Below are 18,680 nucleotides of genomic sequence, written 5' to 3'. Positions count from 1 at the left end.
GAGACCAAAACACAAAATCTGCTGCTCAAGAATGTTATTGGAATTTGTGAAACTTTTTTGATTTTTAGGTTATAAACTAATAATGGACTACTTAGGAAACTTATGAACGTGTTATGAATGAGTCATAACTCCAGTATTGACATCTCTAGTAGTAGATAGGCTTTTGTTCAGTGGTATTCATAATATTTAAGGAAAATGTAAAAAACATTTTATTTACATCAGTTCTGTGAAATACCAAAAGCCAAAGAGAAACCTCTCTATGCAAGAATAAATGGAAAAAAATACATTAATTAATAGCATATAGCATAATAGCAACATTAACTGCTTTTACCATTAGTATCAACTATTTATTCATTCATTTGGCATCACTGTTCTATTTTTTCAGACTTCTGGGATAATTTAAATAATAAAAAAAGCCTATTCAAATCCAAAATGACAATTCTGGAACTAAGAGGCCTTCAGGATGAATCACATCATTACCTAGTTTTGGATCTAACATCTGAATCATCAAGCAACATATCACATCTGTGCTTAGGGCATGACCTGTACTGGCAGAAGAGCTCCGTGACATGTATCAGGGACTTTGCAACCCCTCAGAAGTAAAAAATTAATTAAAAGAAGGTGCTTATATATGTCAGCACTATAATGTAAGCCAGTGTTTTGAAATCTGCTAATGGACTGGCAGCAAAAGCATGAAAATAGACTGCAAGTTTCTCAGTTTGTTAAATTTCTTACAGTGAGTTTTGCATCTAATTTTCATCAATTTGGAGACTTTTTAGAACTACTATATTGTTTCATTATTGGTTATAAGAGAATCTTCAAAGCACTGTTTGACATCATTCATTATATAGAAATCTTTATGGTACCCTTAAGAGCCTGCTGCTGCAGCCCAACACTAAGGTTTCTGTTGCAATTAAAGCTGCTGTACCTGGGGTAGACCTGTGATTCCAGTAACAGACTCTGCCCATGTACTGCTTTGATAAGGATATGATGATGACTTGCAGGCACCTTACCGCTGCCCTTCAATACACTATCTGTTGTACTGGCTGATACTAAAATCTGGTATTTCAGGCTCTGCAAAACCTAGCTGTAATGGGCAGGTACAATTGTTACCATGAAAAGTATGTCAGCATTTGGTATTTTATTTCTTGGGAAGAGGACAAGAACCTTAATTCTGTCACTGGAAAGAACACCTTTGTGCAGTTTGGGAGAATATGTAAAGAAAACGTGTTTTGTTACCTGATAGATACTCCTTTTAGGGTACCATCTTGGAGATGCATTTAATACCACTACAAGTTAGCTTGCTGTCTATCATGAACCTTTTTTCCATACCATATGGAAAAAAGTACTGTATGCAACTGATAAATGGGATGCCATCCAGAGGGACCTTGGCAGGCTTGAGTGGGCCAATGTGAACCTCATGAAGTTCAATAAAGCCAAGTGCAAGGTTCTGCACATGGGTTGGGACAATCACCCATATCAGTACAGGCAGGGTGGTGAACTGACCAAGAGCAGTCTTGTCAAGGACTTGGGTATACTGGTGGATAAAAAAATCAGACATGAGCCAGCAACATGCGCTTGCACTCTGGAAAGCCAGTCATATTCTGGGCCACATAAAATGTGTGGCCAGCAGGTCAAGGGAGGTGATTCTCCCCCTCTACTTTGCTCTTGTGAGACCCCACCTGGAGTACTGCATCCAGCTCTGGGGTCCCCAGCACAAGAAAGATGTGGACCTGTTAGAGCAGGTCCAGAGGGCCACAGAAATGATCAGAGGGCTGGAACACCTCTCCTAAGGGGAAAGCCTGAAAGAGTCGCAGTTGTCCAGCCTGAAGAAAAGGCTCTGGGGTAACCTTACCTTGGTTGTTCAGTATATAAAGGGGGCCTACAAAAAAGCTGGAGATGGACTTTTTACAAGAGCCTACAGAGACAGGACAAGGGGTAAGGGGCAATGGTTTTAAAACTGAAAGAGGATAGATTAGATACATGAAATTCTTTACAATGAGTGTGGTGAGACACTTTAACAGATTGACCAGAGAATCTGTGGATGCCCCATCATTGGAAGTGGTCAAAGTCAGGTTGGATGTGGCTTTGATCCACCTGATCTAGTGAAAGATGTCCCTGCCCATGGCAGGGGAGTTGGACTAGATGATTTTTAAAGGTCCCTTCCAACCCAAACCATTCTCTGATTCTATGAAATGCTCTTTACTATACTGGGTGATTTGCATGTCAATGTATTTCTTCACAAAGGATGCCTGCCTGCTTTTTAGATCATTTGTACTAGAGCAAAATCTAGGCATCCCAAACAGAAGCCCCATTACCAAACAGCAGACTACATGGAGTTCACAGTGGTTACTAGCTCACAAGTACAGATACCTGAGACATTGCCATGATTAGCGATGACTGATGCCCTTCTGCTCTAAATGTTGGGGTGTTTTTTAACCTGTAGTTATAAAAAATGAGACTTCACTTGAAATGTATGAATAACTTGAACTGGAATAATTACAACTTACAATAATCATTTGAAATAAAGGACAATAGCAAATAAATTAGCAAACACAATGGAAAACTAGAAAGTTTTCTTGCGTGACTGTTTGCAATGGTTTTTTGTCCTTTTTTTTTTAAAGTTGCTTGAATACATGCATTTTCTAATTGTGTCAGCAGAGACAGCATTTGTGCCAGAATATTACTGAGGACTAAGACATTAAAGAGACCAGGCTGAAGCATTCTTTGAAAGCCAACTACAACTCTACACAATAACAACTACTACTATCACCAGACTCAGCTGTTTCTTTTCCCTCTGGAGTACTTTATGACAGAATTATTATCCTTGTATCTGTAGATGCCATCCTTATCACCATCACCATCCTTATCTGTAGAAGAGAAAACTAAGGCACAGTGATCAGGAATTACAAAGCAGTGTCAACTACAAAACTGACCTCATACCACTTCATCTACACAAATATGTACGCAAAATACGTGCTGCACAAGACAAGTGATTAGTACATAATGTCAGCAAAGGCTTACCCTGTAAGTGTTCGGAGCTTGGAGCATGGCTTCAGACACAAAACGATCTTGATCTGATTTTTTCTATGCAGAGAAATTGAGCAAGCTTTTCTCTCAGTTGATCATGCTTTCACAACACTTCCTTGGTCTGCCTGGCTGTTTCCACAGCTCCCCCAATGCCCATCACTGACTGTGGACCTCCGTCTTCCATCCAGTAAGGTTTAAATCTAGGCAACATTGTATCTGTTACGCTTCCCCAAAGCTGGCTCCACGAAATTTCCACACCATGTGAGAGAATAAATTATGGACTTCCACACTGCTAATAGTGGCCAACCTGCTCTCCCAGCTTGCTCTGGAGCTTGCTCAAAGCCCACACTTAAGGGCTGGATTGCATCCAAGCACTTCACTTGTTAGATTACTTGACTCTAGGACCAGATGTGCTAAAATGCTTTAAGAAAGACAAGCATTTTACCCTACAATGGCCATGGTTCTTTGAGATGTGTGGTAACCTGCACACAGTAAGTCTGCTGAATGTTATTATTCAATGATTTGTATTATGATAATGCACCACAATCCCGAACCATGCTTCAGAGTGCTACTGGTCTAAAAGTTACCAGCCTGAGTCTGTGGCACATTAAAGTACCTTGCAAGATCTGAGGGGAAGTAGTTTCCCTTTCTCCTTCAGATTAAAGAAACAGAACATATGGCTGTATTGCTTCAAAGGCATTCCTACAGAGCGCTGTGTGGTACGCTGGGGACATAGCTGTATGCATGGTCACTGAAGGACCTGGGAGGAAAGTCACTTAGTCTCCTGTGGTGCTACTGATACCTACAAAGGAGAAAATTTTCAAGCTGATGAAAAGAAGAATATATGTCCCTGTCATGAAGAAAGGTCTCCTGGAGGCCCAGAAGTGATTTATATGGTGCATTTGCTTCCAGCAGCAGGGAGGCAGCCTAGTTTCACCTGTAAGAATTGAAGGCAAAGGCCAAAGAGGAACTAACACTGGAGTTTTACTCCATGAACAAGCTTCATGGTTGCTGTGCTGTGTTTTAGTTGTTCCCTTTCTTAGGCCTGAGCTCTTACTACAATCTCCCTGGAGCACCTGTTCTTGGAGAAATCCCTTTAGTGCCTGGTGTTAGCACAGACGGTATCCCTACCTGCTTCAGTGCCACTAGGATCTGCATTGCAGTGTGGGCCTTAAAGGTCATTTACATTTCTTAGAGAACAGAAAGGCTCTGCATACTACTGGGTGTCAGATATCCCAGTCACATTTCAAGTAGAAAGGTGCCCTCCACACAGTTTTGAGCTTGCAAAGGAACACAAGGGAGAGGTAGTGTTGATAAATAACTGATAGTCCAATGACTGGGAGCTACAAACAAGGAGAGCAGGCACACCCAAACAACGAGCAGGAAACTATCCACAAAAAGCAGATTTCATTAAAAATACCTGGCAGTTAATTTCTCCTTACCGACTTCTAGATCTGAGTAAATCCAAGAAGGCAGTTACAGACTTACAGGAGTCCTGGAATGATTTATTGCCATATAGGTGGAGGGAGGAGGTTTACAGGGCAAACACAGAGCGTGAGAGTGCAAGGATGTAAATGCTGCTTAGTCTTTTCTTTAAACTGTGAAAAGATGCATCTGTGTTAAGTCAGTATCTCGATGCTTCATAAGAGGCGGTTATGTTCCCATCTATGTAAAGGCAGGATTTGTAAAATGTTTCTGTATTAACCTAACTTTATTTAACAGAGTGAAAAGGCAGGAGAGTTACAGCAACACAGACAGCTGCTCTTGTGCCATTCCTTGGCATGGGAGGACCAGCCAACCCTGCTGGCAGCAGGCGGCTGGGACAGAGGAGCAAAGGTGCTGCCTGGTAGCTGGGGGTGGGAAGTGAGTGCTGCGACCCCCCTGCCTGCGTGGGCTGCCGCTCCAGCAGCCCTGGTTACAGAGCTGCATCTTATGGAAATCACATGTAACTCTAACACAGGCAGCTTTCCAGAGGGGTCCATGCATAGTAATATGCTAATGCAATGCCTTAAAGGTTCATTAATCTGATGTAACAACATACTTGCAATTATAAAGCAGTTAGGCAGCTCTTTTTGACACACGGAAGAGACTATGCTCTGAATTTTCATCAGGAATACATTAATATACATCCAGGTAAATTCTAAGTAAGAATCTGAGGAGAAATTAATCAAAGTCAGCACTCCTAATTGTTAGAACATAATTAACTATTATTCCTTCTTTTTTCCCAAAGAACCAAAGTTACTGTTTTACAGTAGTACCTGATAGCGTACCCTCATCTTTCATCGTTAAGAGAAATACATTGACTAATGTAGCTGAAAAACACACACCATACTGCTATTCATTATAAATTACTTCCATACACATATCATCACTTTGCATGTAGAGGCTCCACAAACAGAAGTGAATTGTGAAGCCATAAGTGTGCATTCAGAGAAATGAATGCTAATCATCATTACTGTGCCCTTATGCATTATTGCATTTCTTCGAGGTGTAAAAAATATTTTTTATAGTATCATAATATATAACCTTATACTGAACCTTCCCACAAAAGCCCACACTAAAACCCTGACATGACCAGAGATAAAAAGCCTAAAAGAAGCAATCATGAAATGAACCTACAAATTAATTTTATTTTAATTACTTCAATAGAATTCAACACAGACAAAAAAAAAGTATCTTATTCATAAAAAAGTGTTAGGTAAGATCAAAAAAAAAGACTACATAAGTGACATTTTCAGCTTCAGTAAATATATCTAAAGGAACAGATCTAATGAGATGGCACCATTTCAGAATAGAGTTTGCAAAGCACTGAACCAACTTTTTAAAATAAGCTGTTCATAATCATTCACTACCAGCAATTATTTCTTTAAAATACCTAGTTATAATAAGTCTGTCAAGGTCCCTCTGGATAGCATCCCTTCCCTACAGTGCTATCGACAGTACCACAGAGCTCGGTGTCATTGGCAAACTTGCTGAGGGTGCACTCAATCCCACTGCCCATCTTGCCAACAAAGATGTTAAACAGTGCAGGTCCCAATACCAACCCCATAGGAGCACCACCTGTCACTTGTCTCCACCTGGACATTGAGCTGCTGAGCGCAACTCTTCGGCTGTGACCATCTAGCCAACTCCTTATCCACTGAGTGGTCCCTCTGTCAAATCCAGGTCTCTCCAATTTAGAGAAAAGGTTGTCGTGTGGGACAGTGCCAAATACTTTGCACAAGTCCAGGTAGATGACCTCAGGTGCTCTTCCCTTGTCCACCAATGTTGTAACCCATCATAGAAGGCCACCAAATTTGTCAGGCACAATTTGTCCTTAGTGCCCCTCCTTATTGGTGAGAACAATGTCCAGCATAGCACCTCTCCTTGTTGGCTTCTCTATCACTTGGAGAAGGAAGTTATCAACATATTCCAGGAACCCCTTGGATTGCTTATGCCCTGCTGTGTTGTCCCTCCAAAAGATATCAGGGTAACTGAAGTCCCCCATGAAGACCAGGGCTTATGAACATGAGGCTGCTCCTATCTGTCTATAGAGGGCCTCATCTGCTTGGTCCTTCTGGTTGGGCAGCCTGTAGGAGACTGACACTGTAATGTCACCTGTCCCTATCCTCCCTTTAATCCTGACCATAAGGTCTCAGTCAACTCCTCATCCATGCCCAGGTGGAGCTCCATGCACTCCAGCTGGTCACTGACATAAAGGGTGACACCCCCTCCTCATCTCCGCTGTGTGTCCTTCCTGAAGAACCTGTATCCTTCCATTCCAACACTCCATGCATAGGAGTAATTCCACTGGTCTCCATGATGCCAATAAGATCATAGCCCTGCAGCTATGTGCATATCTCTAACTCCTCTTGTTTATTCCCCATGCTACATGTGTTGGTGTAGAGACATTTACATTGGGCCTTCAGTGAAGCTGACTTACTGGCTGGAGTACCTGGAATTCCTTTGTGCCGCTCTTCAGGTGCTCTCCTGCTGACCTGCAATCCCTCTCCAGGCTCTGGGTATGTATTGCTGGCACTGGCATCAAACTGGTAGGAGTGGTATGGATTGAGGTTTCTCTCCCCCAGCAACTTCAGTTTAAAGCTCTCTTCATCAGCTTGGCAGGCCTATGACAAAAGACGCTCTTCCCCTTCTCTGACAGATGGACCCCTTCAGCCCCTAGGAGACCAGGTTTCTCAAAGCAAGTCCCATGGTCTAATTAGCCGAACGCCTGGCTGTGGCACCAGTCCTGTAACCATATGTGGACTGCCAGATACAACCTGCACTCCAGAGTCCCCTACAGCCACTGCCAGGGCTCTGTAATCCTTCCTGATAATCCTCAGATGGCTCCTGGCTGTATCACTGGTGCCCACGTGAAACAGCAGCAGCAAATAGTCCGTGGACTGTAGGAGGCCTGGTAGTCTCTCGGTGACATCCCTGACATAAGCCGCCACTAAGCAGCACACCTCTCCAGAGAGTGTATCAGGTCAGCAAACGGATGCCTCTGTACCTCTCGGAAGAGAGTCACCTACTGTCACCCATTGTCTTCTCTTAGTTGTGCTGGTTGTTACACAGGGAGCAGATCAGGCTGCCTTACTCAGCTCCAGCGTCTCTCCTGGTGTGACAGCTTTCCTCTGCAGTCTGCAGAGCAGTGAAGCAGTTCTGCAAGGGCACCTCAGGCTTCAGGGGAAGTCTCTTCCTCCTGCAGGTCCTTGCCATTGCAGGCTTCCATTCTTCTGCATTACGGCCCGTCTCCCTTCCCTGTGTGCTGGTGGGGGAGGTTTTGGCTGTTTGGCTGTGGGCCATGGATCCCCCGCAGACTTGGAACCACTGCCTAACTCCTCAGCCCTCCTGACATTACGCAGCCCTCTCACTGCCTCAGCCACCTGCTGCGGAGCCCCGCCGCTGGGGCACACCTCTTGCAGGCTGTTCTGCTGCCTGTCCCTGCGCCCCCAGGAGAAAGGTCGGCATGTCCTGCAGCCTGAGGCCTGCACTGCGGCTCCGCCTGGCTGGAGGTGTTGGCCACCACTGGGGTAGCCAGTGCAGAGCCCCCAGCCGGAGCTGCAGCCGTGGCTCTCGGACGAGTGCCCACCGTTCTGCTGCGAGGGCCGGGTAGGATGAGTGTCCTTCACCTGTGCAGGTGGTCACAGAACGGTGCCTGGTTGCTGGGTTATACGGACTCCAACACTCGTCACTCAGCCAGTGGAACATCCCTCCTTTGGAGAGGCACCCTCCCTGCACCAGCTGCCAGGCCAGGCTCCTGCCGCTGCCAGCCACTGGCACTGCCCAGGGCTGCCCACTGTGGGAGCAGGGGGCGGCTGCCATTACTCCTGGCCCTGCCCACGCCTCGCCAGCTGCTCTCAGGGGGGCTGCTGGCCCCTAGCGGGTCTCCGTGCTCCCATGGGGGCTCCCCAGCTGAAAACCTAAATACTGAAACCTTAAACTGCCTATTTTGAACACCAAATGCAGACTTTGGAATCTAAACTTTGAGAACACTGCACTATTTTCTACTGTTCAGCCTAATATACTTCTATAATTTCCTTATGAAATTACTATTATGCAAGAAAACATTGTTTATTATGGTACTTAGATCAAATTATACATTGGTAAGCATTAATATTTTCCTTTCAGTATGTTGAAAAACTTGTCATACCCCTTTAACATGCTGTTTAGGGAATGTTCCTTCAAGATTTGAAATTATTTGCTATTCTATCAATTTGGACTTAATTACTCCAAATAAATCTGTGCAAAGCGAAGGAAATAAGCCATCTCTTTTTTTTAAAGCAATAAACTAAGAACCAGTACAAACTGAAGGTGCAGTAACTAATTTTAAATCTAAATGCAGCTCACCTGTTCATAAACAGAACACTGACTTCAGAGCTAAATGGTGAGATCTGACTGAATTTTGTAACTGAGTTTGAAAAATGCCAATTAGAAATACTGTTATATATATTATTATCATTACTACTACTACTACAACAAAAACAACATAAAGAACAACATGCAGGAAATCAGGTAATGAATTTACCTGGCTGTATCCCCTACTAAATTAGGATGGCTAAACTAGTTTGCAATTGATATGCGTTGGCATTCATTCACTTTATAGAGAATGAAAAATGACTGCTGAAGTTTAGAATTTGGTAATATTAAATAAATCTCTAGGCTGAGCTTTGAAAAGCCAGTTAAGTCATACACAAATCAAGCAGTGCTGCAGAGATCACTGCTGCCACTCTGCCCTTTGCATTCAGTCTTCGGCAGTTTACAAGAAGACAGAATACTCTCCCTCTAACTTGGATAACAAGAGAGCTGTTCTGATTAGAGCTGTCTGGAATGCATCGGATGAAAAGATTTTTATTAAAAAACATTAACTTGTGGTATCTGAAAAAATGTGCACCATAGGCCAAAGTTATGACAGATGATTGCCTGCCCATAAACCCAGCCTCTCTGTGTGTCAGGAAGGGTTCCCTCTGAGCCTGGGTGAGCCGGAGAGCATCAGCTTTCAGATTCCCACTTTGAATTATGCCTAGACCCAAAGACATGTCTATACGGTGGATTAGATGTTCCAAATCCAGCTTTGCCTGTCTTCACACTATTTCTGGGCAAGGATGCTCACTGGCAATGCTGCCTACAAACTTTGTGATTCCTAATGGCTCAGATGCTTGGGCACACGAATTGGAAAGCTTAAGCCTAAAGAGGTCCCCACTAGATCTTCCAGACTCAGTCCTTCATCAGCAAGAACAGATGTTTTAAGCCTGAGGCACAGCCAAGCCAAATTGCCCACAGTTTTCACAGAAGCCTGTCAAGCTGTAGAGTAGCCTGAAGTTCCAAACTACCAAGGAAGGACTTTGAATTTCTGAGATGGATGTGAGGAATCTGCCCTGAGGTCGCAGACCTTGGGAACCAGGCAGGCCCCGCTAATAATGGCAACACTCACAAGAAAGACAAACTGCGGCTCCAGAAGGACACGTTCCTTCAAAAACTCCATGAGTCTGCAACATGTTTCAAAAAATCTGACCTTCCTGGTGAACTGAAAGTCTCAATTTGTGGCCAGGTCTGGTCCTTAGGTGCTGCTTCCCACAAAGTACAGGCTCTCTTATGCCCCCTCCCTGTGCACTTCTCCGAAGACTTCTCCAGGGCAACCCGCAAGCACAAACCCACTCCTCTGCACACTGAACATGCTCTTCACTCCCTTGGACAGGGCATGATCTCTCAGATCAGAGTTCGCATTCATCAGAAACAAGGAATTAGAGCTCATGTACAATGACATGAACACAACTGCTCACTCCTAAGTGCCTTTGTGTATGAAGAACACAGACTAGGGTATAGACACAGACTATCATACTTGAGTTTGCAGACACAAGATAAACTGGCTTGTTAAGGAGCAAATGCAAAGAACCAAGCTCATTCAGTGAGCTACTCTGCTGGAGCTCCTCTCTGGAGCAGTATTTTTTTCATACACGGCTTCAAAGTTCTTCAGTGAATAAACTGCTATGCTGTACTGTTAAGGCTGTAATGTGCCAATTAGCAGAAGATAACCTACTATCCCCACGATGCAGCTGATTAACTTCCATTAAAGTCAGTGATGCTGACAATCATGTATGAACAAGTAGCTACGTTACTGGTTATGCACAGCAAATGAAAGCACACTGAACTTTATTGAATATGCTGGTAAGATACAGTAGTACTTTCTCTTTCTGCTCTGATAAAATGAAATATAAGCAAATATCAGAAACAGTTCTGGACAATAACTAGCATTGTTATACTTTTCTACAAATTTGAAAAATCAGTCCTATACATGCAACCCCCTAATGGTGCTTCTTATATCCAAACCAACCATATGTTCACATATAGCTACCTTAATGGAAGAAAATGCTACTTTAAAATTTAAAGAATTAATCTATTTTATTGTAAGTATAAAAAATAAATACTCGACTAAGGAATGGAATAAAAAATAAAGCACATTAAATAATTTCATTATATTCTAAGATGCCAAATCATCTGTGAGTGGTTTCTTTTTAGATGAAAAGAAATCAAAATATAGGACAGATGTTAGACAAACCACATTTGAGGTCTATCACACACTGGCATTTTTCAAATTATTTTGGCTCATCTATTAAATAAGGTGTATTTTGCTTGATTTTGAAAAGGGAAACATCAGGAAATATTTAAAGGCCAATTGCTGCCAATTAACTTTGATCAGCAAAAGATGCATTTGAATCTTTTAGATTCTTTTGCCTGTCTGGAATAACACACTATTCTAAAATTTAGCAAAACAACAACTTGATGATTAATGTGTGTTGGCAGCCCCACCACAAGCTTGCTTAACAGTTGGATTTTAAATAAACAGCTGTCTTCACTATGATGGGAAAGAAATCTGACTGTTTTCATGTTTTCGTGTTATTAAAATATGATCAGAAATTGCTTTTTTTCCTTTTAAGATGAAACAGCTAAGCATTATGGTGACAGTCTCTTTCAGCAGTTCGGATAGTTTTAGAACTATCTCACAAGCGTCGCCAAACCATAGCCTACGTAAGCTGAAAAAAGCCCTTGGCATGCTGACACCAGCTCCTTGCCGCACGCCGCAGGGAAGAGGCATGTGTGGCAGAGAAACCCTAGCACGTAACAAATCGTACCTGCCGCTGGGGAAGGCAGAGGACCCCCAGTAACAGGCCACTGAGATGGACAGCGTATACAACATTAATGATTTCCCTCGGGGTTAAGGTAATACTTGCCCACAGTGGGATGTAAGTGAGAAATCTGTACCCAGTCATTAACTGTTTATAGAAGCTGAAGTTTAATAATTAATGGCCTGTGCAGGCTATTGAATTCTAATGTTTATAGACACTTTCGGTGTATCCACTTCTAAAACTTGTTTACTGTGGTCATAAATACTAAGACCTATGAGGACAAAACTTGACCATTTAAACTATTGCAACTTTGGAATGCCAGTGCAGACATTTAGTGTAGATATGATTATATACCCTAATGACTAAATTATACAGGTATTTCCTAAACATTTCCACATTGAAACTGTGAAACCAAAAATAATGGTCAAACCATCTAACAACAAATAAAAAGAGACAAATATTAAATTAACTCTAGGTGTTTTAAAAGAATCAACACTTACTTCTAAATCATTAAAGAATAGATGCGTGTCTGCCAAATTGAAAATCATCTCCTCCATTCGCAGTCCAAGAGACACAGAAGTAGGTGGATCCTTAAAGAAGAAATTAAGCAAGTACACCATCAATACCATGCCCAACATACAAACTGGAGGAACTGCTTTTCAAGGGAGATTATTTGATGCATTAAATGCAACATCTGTTTCTTGAGTTTAACTTCAGTAACTCTCTAATCCTGTACTATAACACTTACCAGTAACACTGAAAAATATGACTTTAACTGAACTGATACCGTGATTCTGCAGTCGGACCTCCGTGGTCATCCTCGTGCACCCCTGGCATGGGCTCTCTGCCCTCTGTGCAGAAAGGACAAATCCATTTCACCTAAAACTTCTCCAGATTTTACAACTGTTTACAAGTTTTATGATCAACCAGGAGCATGATAATGCTATTGTTACCCAAAATAAACTCTCACTTGTCACAAGTATAGGAATACCTAGTGACTTTAAAGCAAATCACCGTTAATGCTTTATTTGCAAATGGCAATTATATTTAAAACCACTCCTTGATTCTCCACAAAACCATGCTTTAATTACGCTTTCAGTTTGGCCCACCCATGCAGAGTGAACAAATCTATTGTTTGTTATTAATGCATAACACACTTTAACTTCTCTACAGAAATTACCATAACAACTTATTCCTAACTGAGCTAATAAACTCAAAAAGCATGTTCAGCATTGTGGTTACCAAATCCATTACAGATGTTTGTCTTGTTTTGAATTTTTTTTTGCCTATTATATACTTTCAGTCTGAAAAATCGAAAAGAAAGCCTAACATATACATTTGATATAGAGTTTCTCATGTATAATGCCAAGTATATCCAAGCGCACAGAAGCATGAGTTTGAAAGAACATGTTATATTATCTCATGACACCCTCTATTAACAATGTTAGTTTGTTAGGAATTATATTTGAAATAGAACTGCAGAAGTGACAACCCATGTTTTATTTAAAATAAGTTAATATTCTAAACCTGATGACAACTCAAAGTTAAAAACCAAGAGATGCAGTCCCTAGTTTCTTTTTCCACCTTTCAATCAAATTAATAGATGTTTCAACATGATCTCTGAACTTTCAGACATTTTTCTGTAACTTCTGGTTAAAAGGCAAAATGTGTCAGTAGCAAACAGTTGGAAAATAATGGTGATTTGGCAGCCTGTTCACCTTCTGGAAATGCCAAAACCCCAAATAAAACTAACCAGAAAAAGAATTTTGGAAAGAAGCATTTAGAAACAAAGCTACATAAAACAAACAAAACATCTATTCTTGAGCTCACATACATTAAGAGTAAATAAGTTTCCTAGTATAAATAAAATAGCCCTTATAAATGGGAAAGAAAAATTGCATCATAGTATTTTGATGAACTTTGCCCTTAAAAATAAGCCTTCTATTTAAACTGGCACCACCAGAGAAAAAAAAAAAAAAAAAAAAAAAAAAGAATATTTGGCTTCTTAATTCAAATGGAAAGACTTTAAAATATGAATAAAAGTATTCTGTCTCTCTGTTTTAATATTGCTCTATTTGTAGACCTACATCTTCCTTTATTTTACTTTTGTAGGCATGTGAGGTGGAAAGCAGGTGGTATTTTCTTTTTAGCTAGGCCTGAGGCTGCTTTTCCCTTTGAGACATTCCTGCTTATCTTTGTGCCCACTTACCACCCCACCATCCTTCATAGCTCATCAGCTTTTTTTTTAAAACCAGACAAGGATCTCTGTTGTGCCTGAACACTAACAGAAGTCACCCCACAGAAACCTCTACTCTAGTTATTAAAAGGAATCTGATGGCCTAAGGGTCTAAGATGCAAATTAGTATCACTACCTACATCTTGATTATCAACTGCTAACGTAACAGTATAGAACTAATTCAATTTTGAGCTTCCATCCATGAATAGGAACATCATTTTGAAAAGCAGAATTAGACAGAGCATGGTATCGGTGATGAACCCATATGGTTAATTTTAAACAAATGGCTGTGAATACATAATTTAAGTTTCAGTGTACACATGACTCAAATCAAACATTTTTATTAACCTTTTTATCACACTTCTGAGTCAGAAAAAATGGATTTGTGTAAGGCTTTCTGTGAACCATTTCACACCAAGGTATTTTTAAGTGGTAGACAAACAGAATGGGGATTTCTCTAAAGTACATACTAAAATAATGCCATATATTAGGTTAATTTAATCAGGAGAAAAACAAATAGGAAAATCATTGGCACCTACTGAAAATGTCAGATTAAATAGCACAAAAGCTAAGAGAAGAAACAAAACAGGTTGCTTTTGAAAAAACCCCACGTAATTCCATGATTAAACACAATCTTATTCTATAGAAAATTCCACTTAGCATAAAAACTGTGTTAAGCTGCAGCTCTGGATACCCACGTATTTAACAGAAGCAAAAGCCTTATCTGTGTTAGGGTTTTAAATATCTGTGTAGTCATAGTCACAAACTTGCAACTGCTCTAGGGAAAAGCACAACAGCCTTGGTTTAAAGCACTGCAGTAGATTAAAATCTGATGTCAGACATTACACTGGGGGATGAAAACTTTAAAAAAGACAAGGCTAGAATGGGTTTAAAAAAAAAAAAATCCCATACCGAACCTTCTTTTGCAATTTTAAGCCACTAATTGCTAACTAATTATTGTGAGGTGTCACACAATGAGGAGGAAAGCTAACAATCTCTTCTTGTTGATTGGGATTTGCAGGTTCACTCGGTGTGTCTTTTCAGGTATGGTCAAAACCAGGTACAAATCTCTGAGGGAGGTACAGTTTAGCTAAAGAAAAGAAATACCAATGTCAAATTGCTTAAGCAGGCCTCTTATTTTGAATACTGGTACTGGAGCCAAAACATTGTCTGTATGTCATTTCTAAATTCTACCCACTTGATTTCTTTGTTTTGTGGAGAAACAAGAAGCTGAAAAACAGGAAAGTTCACTTTGGGTACAAGGCTTGTTTTCCACTTAAGCTTACAGGTCACAAATGAAGGGTTAAGTGAAACCAGGCTTTGTTTTTCTCAATCTCTAAAATATATTAAACCACACTAAAATAGCTTATAATTTAAAGGAAAATTCCCTTAAAGACTCTGAATATAAATGCTTTGATGGAGAATGGAAATGTACGTAAAGACTACGGTATTCTAGTGCCAATACTGAGACGTATTTCCACCTGCTCCAAGATGCTAAAGGGCTTCAACTTCTTCCAAATCCCAAAACTTAATCATTTGACATCTGGCTGAAGACATGAGTTTTGACGTGTTAGAACCCCTAATGTCAATTAAAGTCACCGATAACTATATTTGATAAATAGGTATCTCTGTACCTGTTCAAAAAAATTCCGAAAGTGTCGTGGTTTAACCATGACAAAAAGCAAATGGAAATGTTTTGTTTTGTTTTGTTTCTTTTTCTTCTCTTCTGGAAGAATAAATCATATTCCAATACCAGCTTCATACATTACCAGTTACATACATACATTACATGAAATTCACAAAATTCAAATCACCCTTAAATAAAAATGTAGCAGTTTATACAATGACTGTGCAAGCTGAAAAAAATAAGTTATATTTTGTTCCAACAAAGACGAAGGACAAAAGCAAGGAGCAAGCAGAGCACAACAGCAGCAAAAGGAGAGCAGGTGATAAAAACAGATGAAAAAGTAAGAATAAACAGAAAAGGGCGGCACAAGCAAGAAGTTATGAGGAAAGAGGTAGATAACAAGGACAAGAAAATCAATCCCTTCAGCAGCAGGGCTGCTCATCATTCATAGCCACTCACCATGAAACTCACTCAGGTGTTATGAAAACAGCTGAATGCCAAGTTGCCAAATCCTCTATTATTTAATTAGGATATTTTTGTTTGTTTGGAGATCCAACTTTTGTATTTTAATGATTATGTGAGCAGCTTAAATTTAATTTTATAAAAAGGCATTTCTAGCCCTCACCACAGTGTAGAAACATATGAGAATGTGACATCAGATCACTCAAAAAGCAGAATACAGGTGAAAAGAACATATTTTTATTTTTTTTTTTACAAATTGATTTATGATCTGGATCTGTGATTTTAAAGGACAGAAATCATTAGGGAACACTCTCTAAAAAGACATGCACCTCATATTGCTGCAAATAAACCCTACAATCCTTGTATGACAGATGCTATGTTTTAGCATGTTTGCTTTGAATATCTGATGCTATCTTCCTCTAATTTCTATGGAAATTGCTAACTGCGGTCTGAAGCTGTCAATAAGCCAAGAGAAATTGCGGTATGAATGAAACTTTACAAAAACAAAGCAAGAACAGCACACTCTCATGACTGCATCTGAGAACCAAGGACATGCACGTTGTTACCCCTCACCAAAAAGATCTAATATTTATCCACAATGTAAGCACTAATGCCATCACCCCTCTTAACATCTATGGTTGGTTGTCATTTAGCAATGCAGAAGTATTCTGCCACATGCTGTGCAACCAGAGCCAGCCAGGCAAAAGCTACATTTAAAGTAAACAGTGCCAACAGTGATGGAGCTGCAATGAGGAGTCACCCACCTCCTTGCAGCGTACATATTTATATCTCTTTGCAGCTGAATACTAGTCACTTCCTCCACCTCAAGCATGCAGCAAGAAAGGTGTTTATGTTCAGGCCCTAATTAATGGACCCACTATAGGGAACTAGTAACAAATGGAAAAAATATGCTTGCACAAGTATTTCTATGGCAATGACTAATTAGGTTTTCCCAGCACTACTCTGCTGCCCAAAAGCAAGTGGAGAGACTCTGTTGGCACCGAGTTTTTTTCTGAGCACTGGGATCTGTTCTACTCATTCTGAACTGAACTGTCAGAGATTTGATGATTTTGGGGTGCCATGCAAAAAGCTGGTTTTGGCCTGAGAAATGCAAAGTAACTTTTGCTAAATGTTTAATATTCTATAAAGCTGTTGTCTACATGTATCTATACAGTAATTAATTATTAAAATGTTTGAAGTTCCAGCATCTTTTTACTACCTAAATATAAATTAATAACACCTAGGAAACCAAGGCTGCTGAATTAACTTGCTTTTCTGACACATAATGAAAAAAACTCACTATATTCCTCAAACAAGTAACCAGCTATTACAGCAAACACTTCTGAGAATACACTGCATCTGAAGAAGCAAGAAAGGTTGCAAAGCAGAACTGTTTTAGACTTTTATAATGCAAAAAGCTGTAAGGAGAAATTCAGAACCTGACGCAGGCATGGTCTGAATCAGTAGTAGCTTTGCCCATCGCTCAGCTGGGTGTAGGGTATTAGTGACAAATATAAGCTTTACAAGAAGACACAGTGATATCTGGATGTTTCTTATACGTAGACAATTTTAAGGTGACCAAAAAACCCCTCACATTTTAGTTATAGCTCACATGAACTTAACATGAAATAGCATAATAGATTTTAGTACAAGCTGAGACATCAGCTTTCAATCCTGGAAAAACAAAGTTTGATCTCACAAGGGCATTCCATTCGTAAACTGTTCTTATTCACCTAAGACCGCATTTCTCCTCTGAGAATTACCAAGAAAACCCACAGTCTGTACACATATTCATCAGTTCAGTTATGATTTATAGACTATGCATAATAGAAAAATTTGACTCATAAGCAGACTTTCAAAAACATCAGTCAATACATAGATTAAAAAAAGTTAAGGTAAGAAATTTTAAACTAATCTCTCTGTGTCTGAAAGTATTCCTCCTCTTGCCTTCTCAACCCAGAGCACAGTCCACTGCCGATCACTCAGAACTAAAATGTTATTTTAGCAATCACTCATGGAAGTTCTTCACTCTGTGAGGGCAGGTAAACCTTTGCAGATTTTGATGATATCAACAGGTTTCAGACACTCCATACCTACAAACCAAACCTCAAGTCATCAAAGTATTATTCCCAACGCTATTTAATTATTCACTGAATATAAGGGCTGAGTAAGTACAAAGAATGGATGTGTGAAACAGCTTTACTCCTTGATTTTTTTATGTTTTAAGACACCAGTACCAATTTGCCTCTAGAAAATCATCTAGTGTTCTGGTCTTCCTTGTGTATTAACCATAAAAGAGCAAATATTACTGAAATTTTCCATCAGTTTCTTGACACTTACCCTTCCATATCTGTTAGCATAGGACCCTGTAAGCAAGGAATGGAAAATGATGATTGTCTCATCCAAATCCCAAATGAATACTCTCTGTAAAAAGAGAATCAAATCAATGTGTTCCTCTGTGAAGCTGATACTTGAAATGGAAAGTTAAAATTTGAATCAGTAAGTGCACAAATGAGAAAATTGTATTGAAATGTTTATATATTAAAACCATAGTTGCCTTGCCATTTATTTTCAGAACTAACAAGTTTTTTCCAGAATATGGTAATACAATCTGTTAGCTTTTTACTACAATTGCTATTATATCAAATTATTCTGTTAGAACAGAATTATAGTTATTGTCAAATACACATAGCTAATGAGATTGTACAATGTATTATTT

General features: G+C 40.1%; 1 protein-coding gene across 10 annotated transcripts in view; it reads right to left on the bottom strand.

The window, feature by feature from the left end:
* EYA1 (EYA transcriptional coactivator and phosphatase 1) overlaps positions 1-18,680 on the bottom strand; it is a 167,847-nt gene that overhangs the window by 27,159 nt on the left and 122,008 nt on the right. For all 10 annotated transcript variants that reach the window (XM_056333201.1, XM_056333199.1, XM_056333196.1 and 7 more), the window contains 2 exons: positions 18,302-18,385; positions 12,137-12,226 (listed from right to left, as the gene is read on the bottom strand). In XM_056333201.1, coding sequence (XP_056189176.1) covers positions 12,137-12,226; positions 18,302-18,385 — 174 coding nt within the window. The remainder of the gene's footprint in view (positions 1-12,136; positions 12,227-18,301; positions 18,386-18,680) is intronic.

This window comes from Falco biarmicus, chromosome 3 (genome assembly GCF_023638135.1).
Source record: "Falco biarmicus isolate bFalBia1 chromosome 3, bFalBia1.pri, whole genome shotgun sequence".
Taxonomy (NCBI): Eukaryota; Metazoa; Chordata; class Aves; order Falconiformes; family Falconidae; genus Falco; species Falco biarmicus.
Note: the sequence above shows the minus strand (reverse complement) of the source record. Positions and strands in the feature narration are given on the sequence as shown.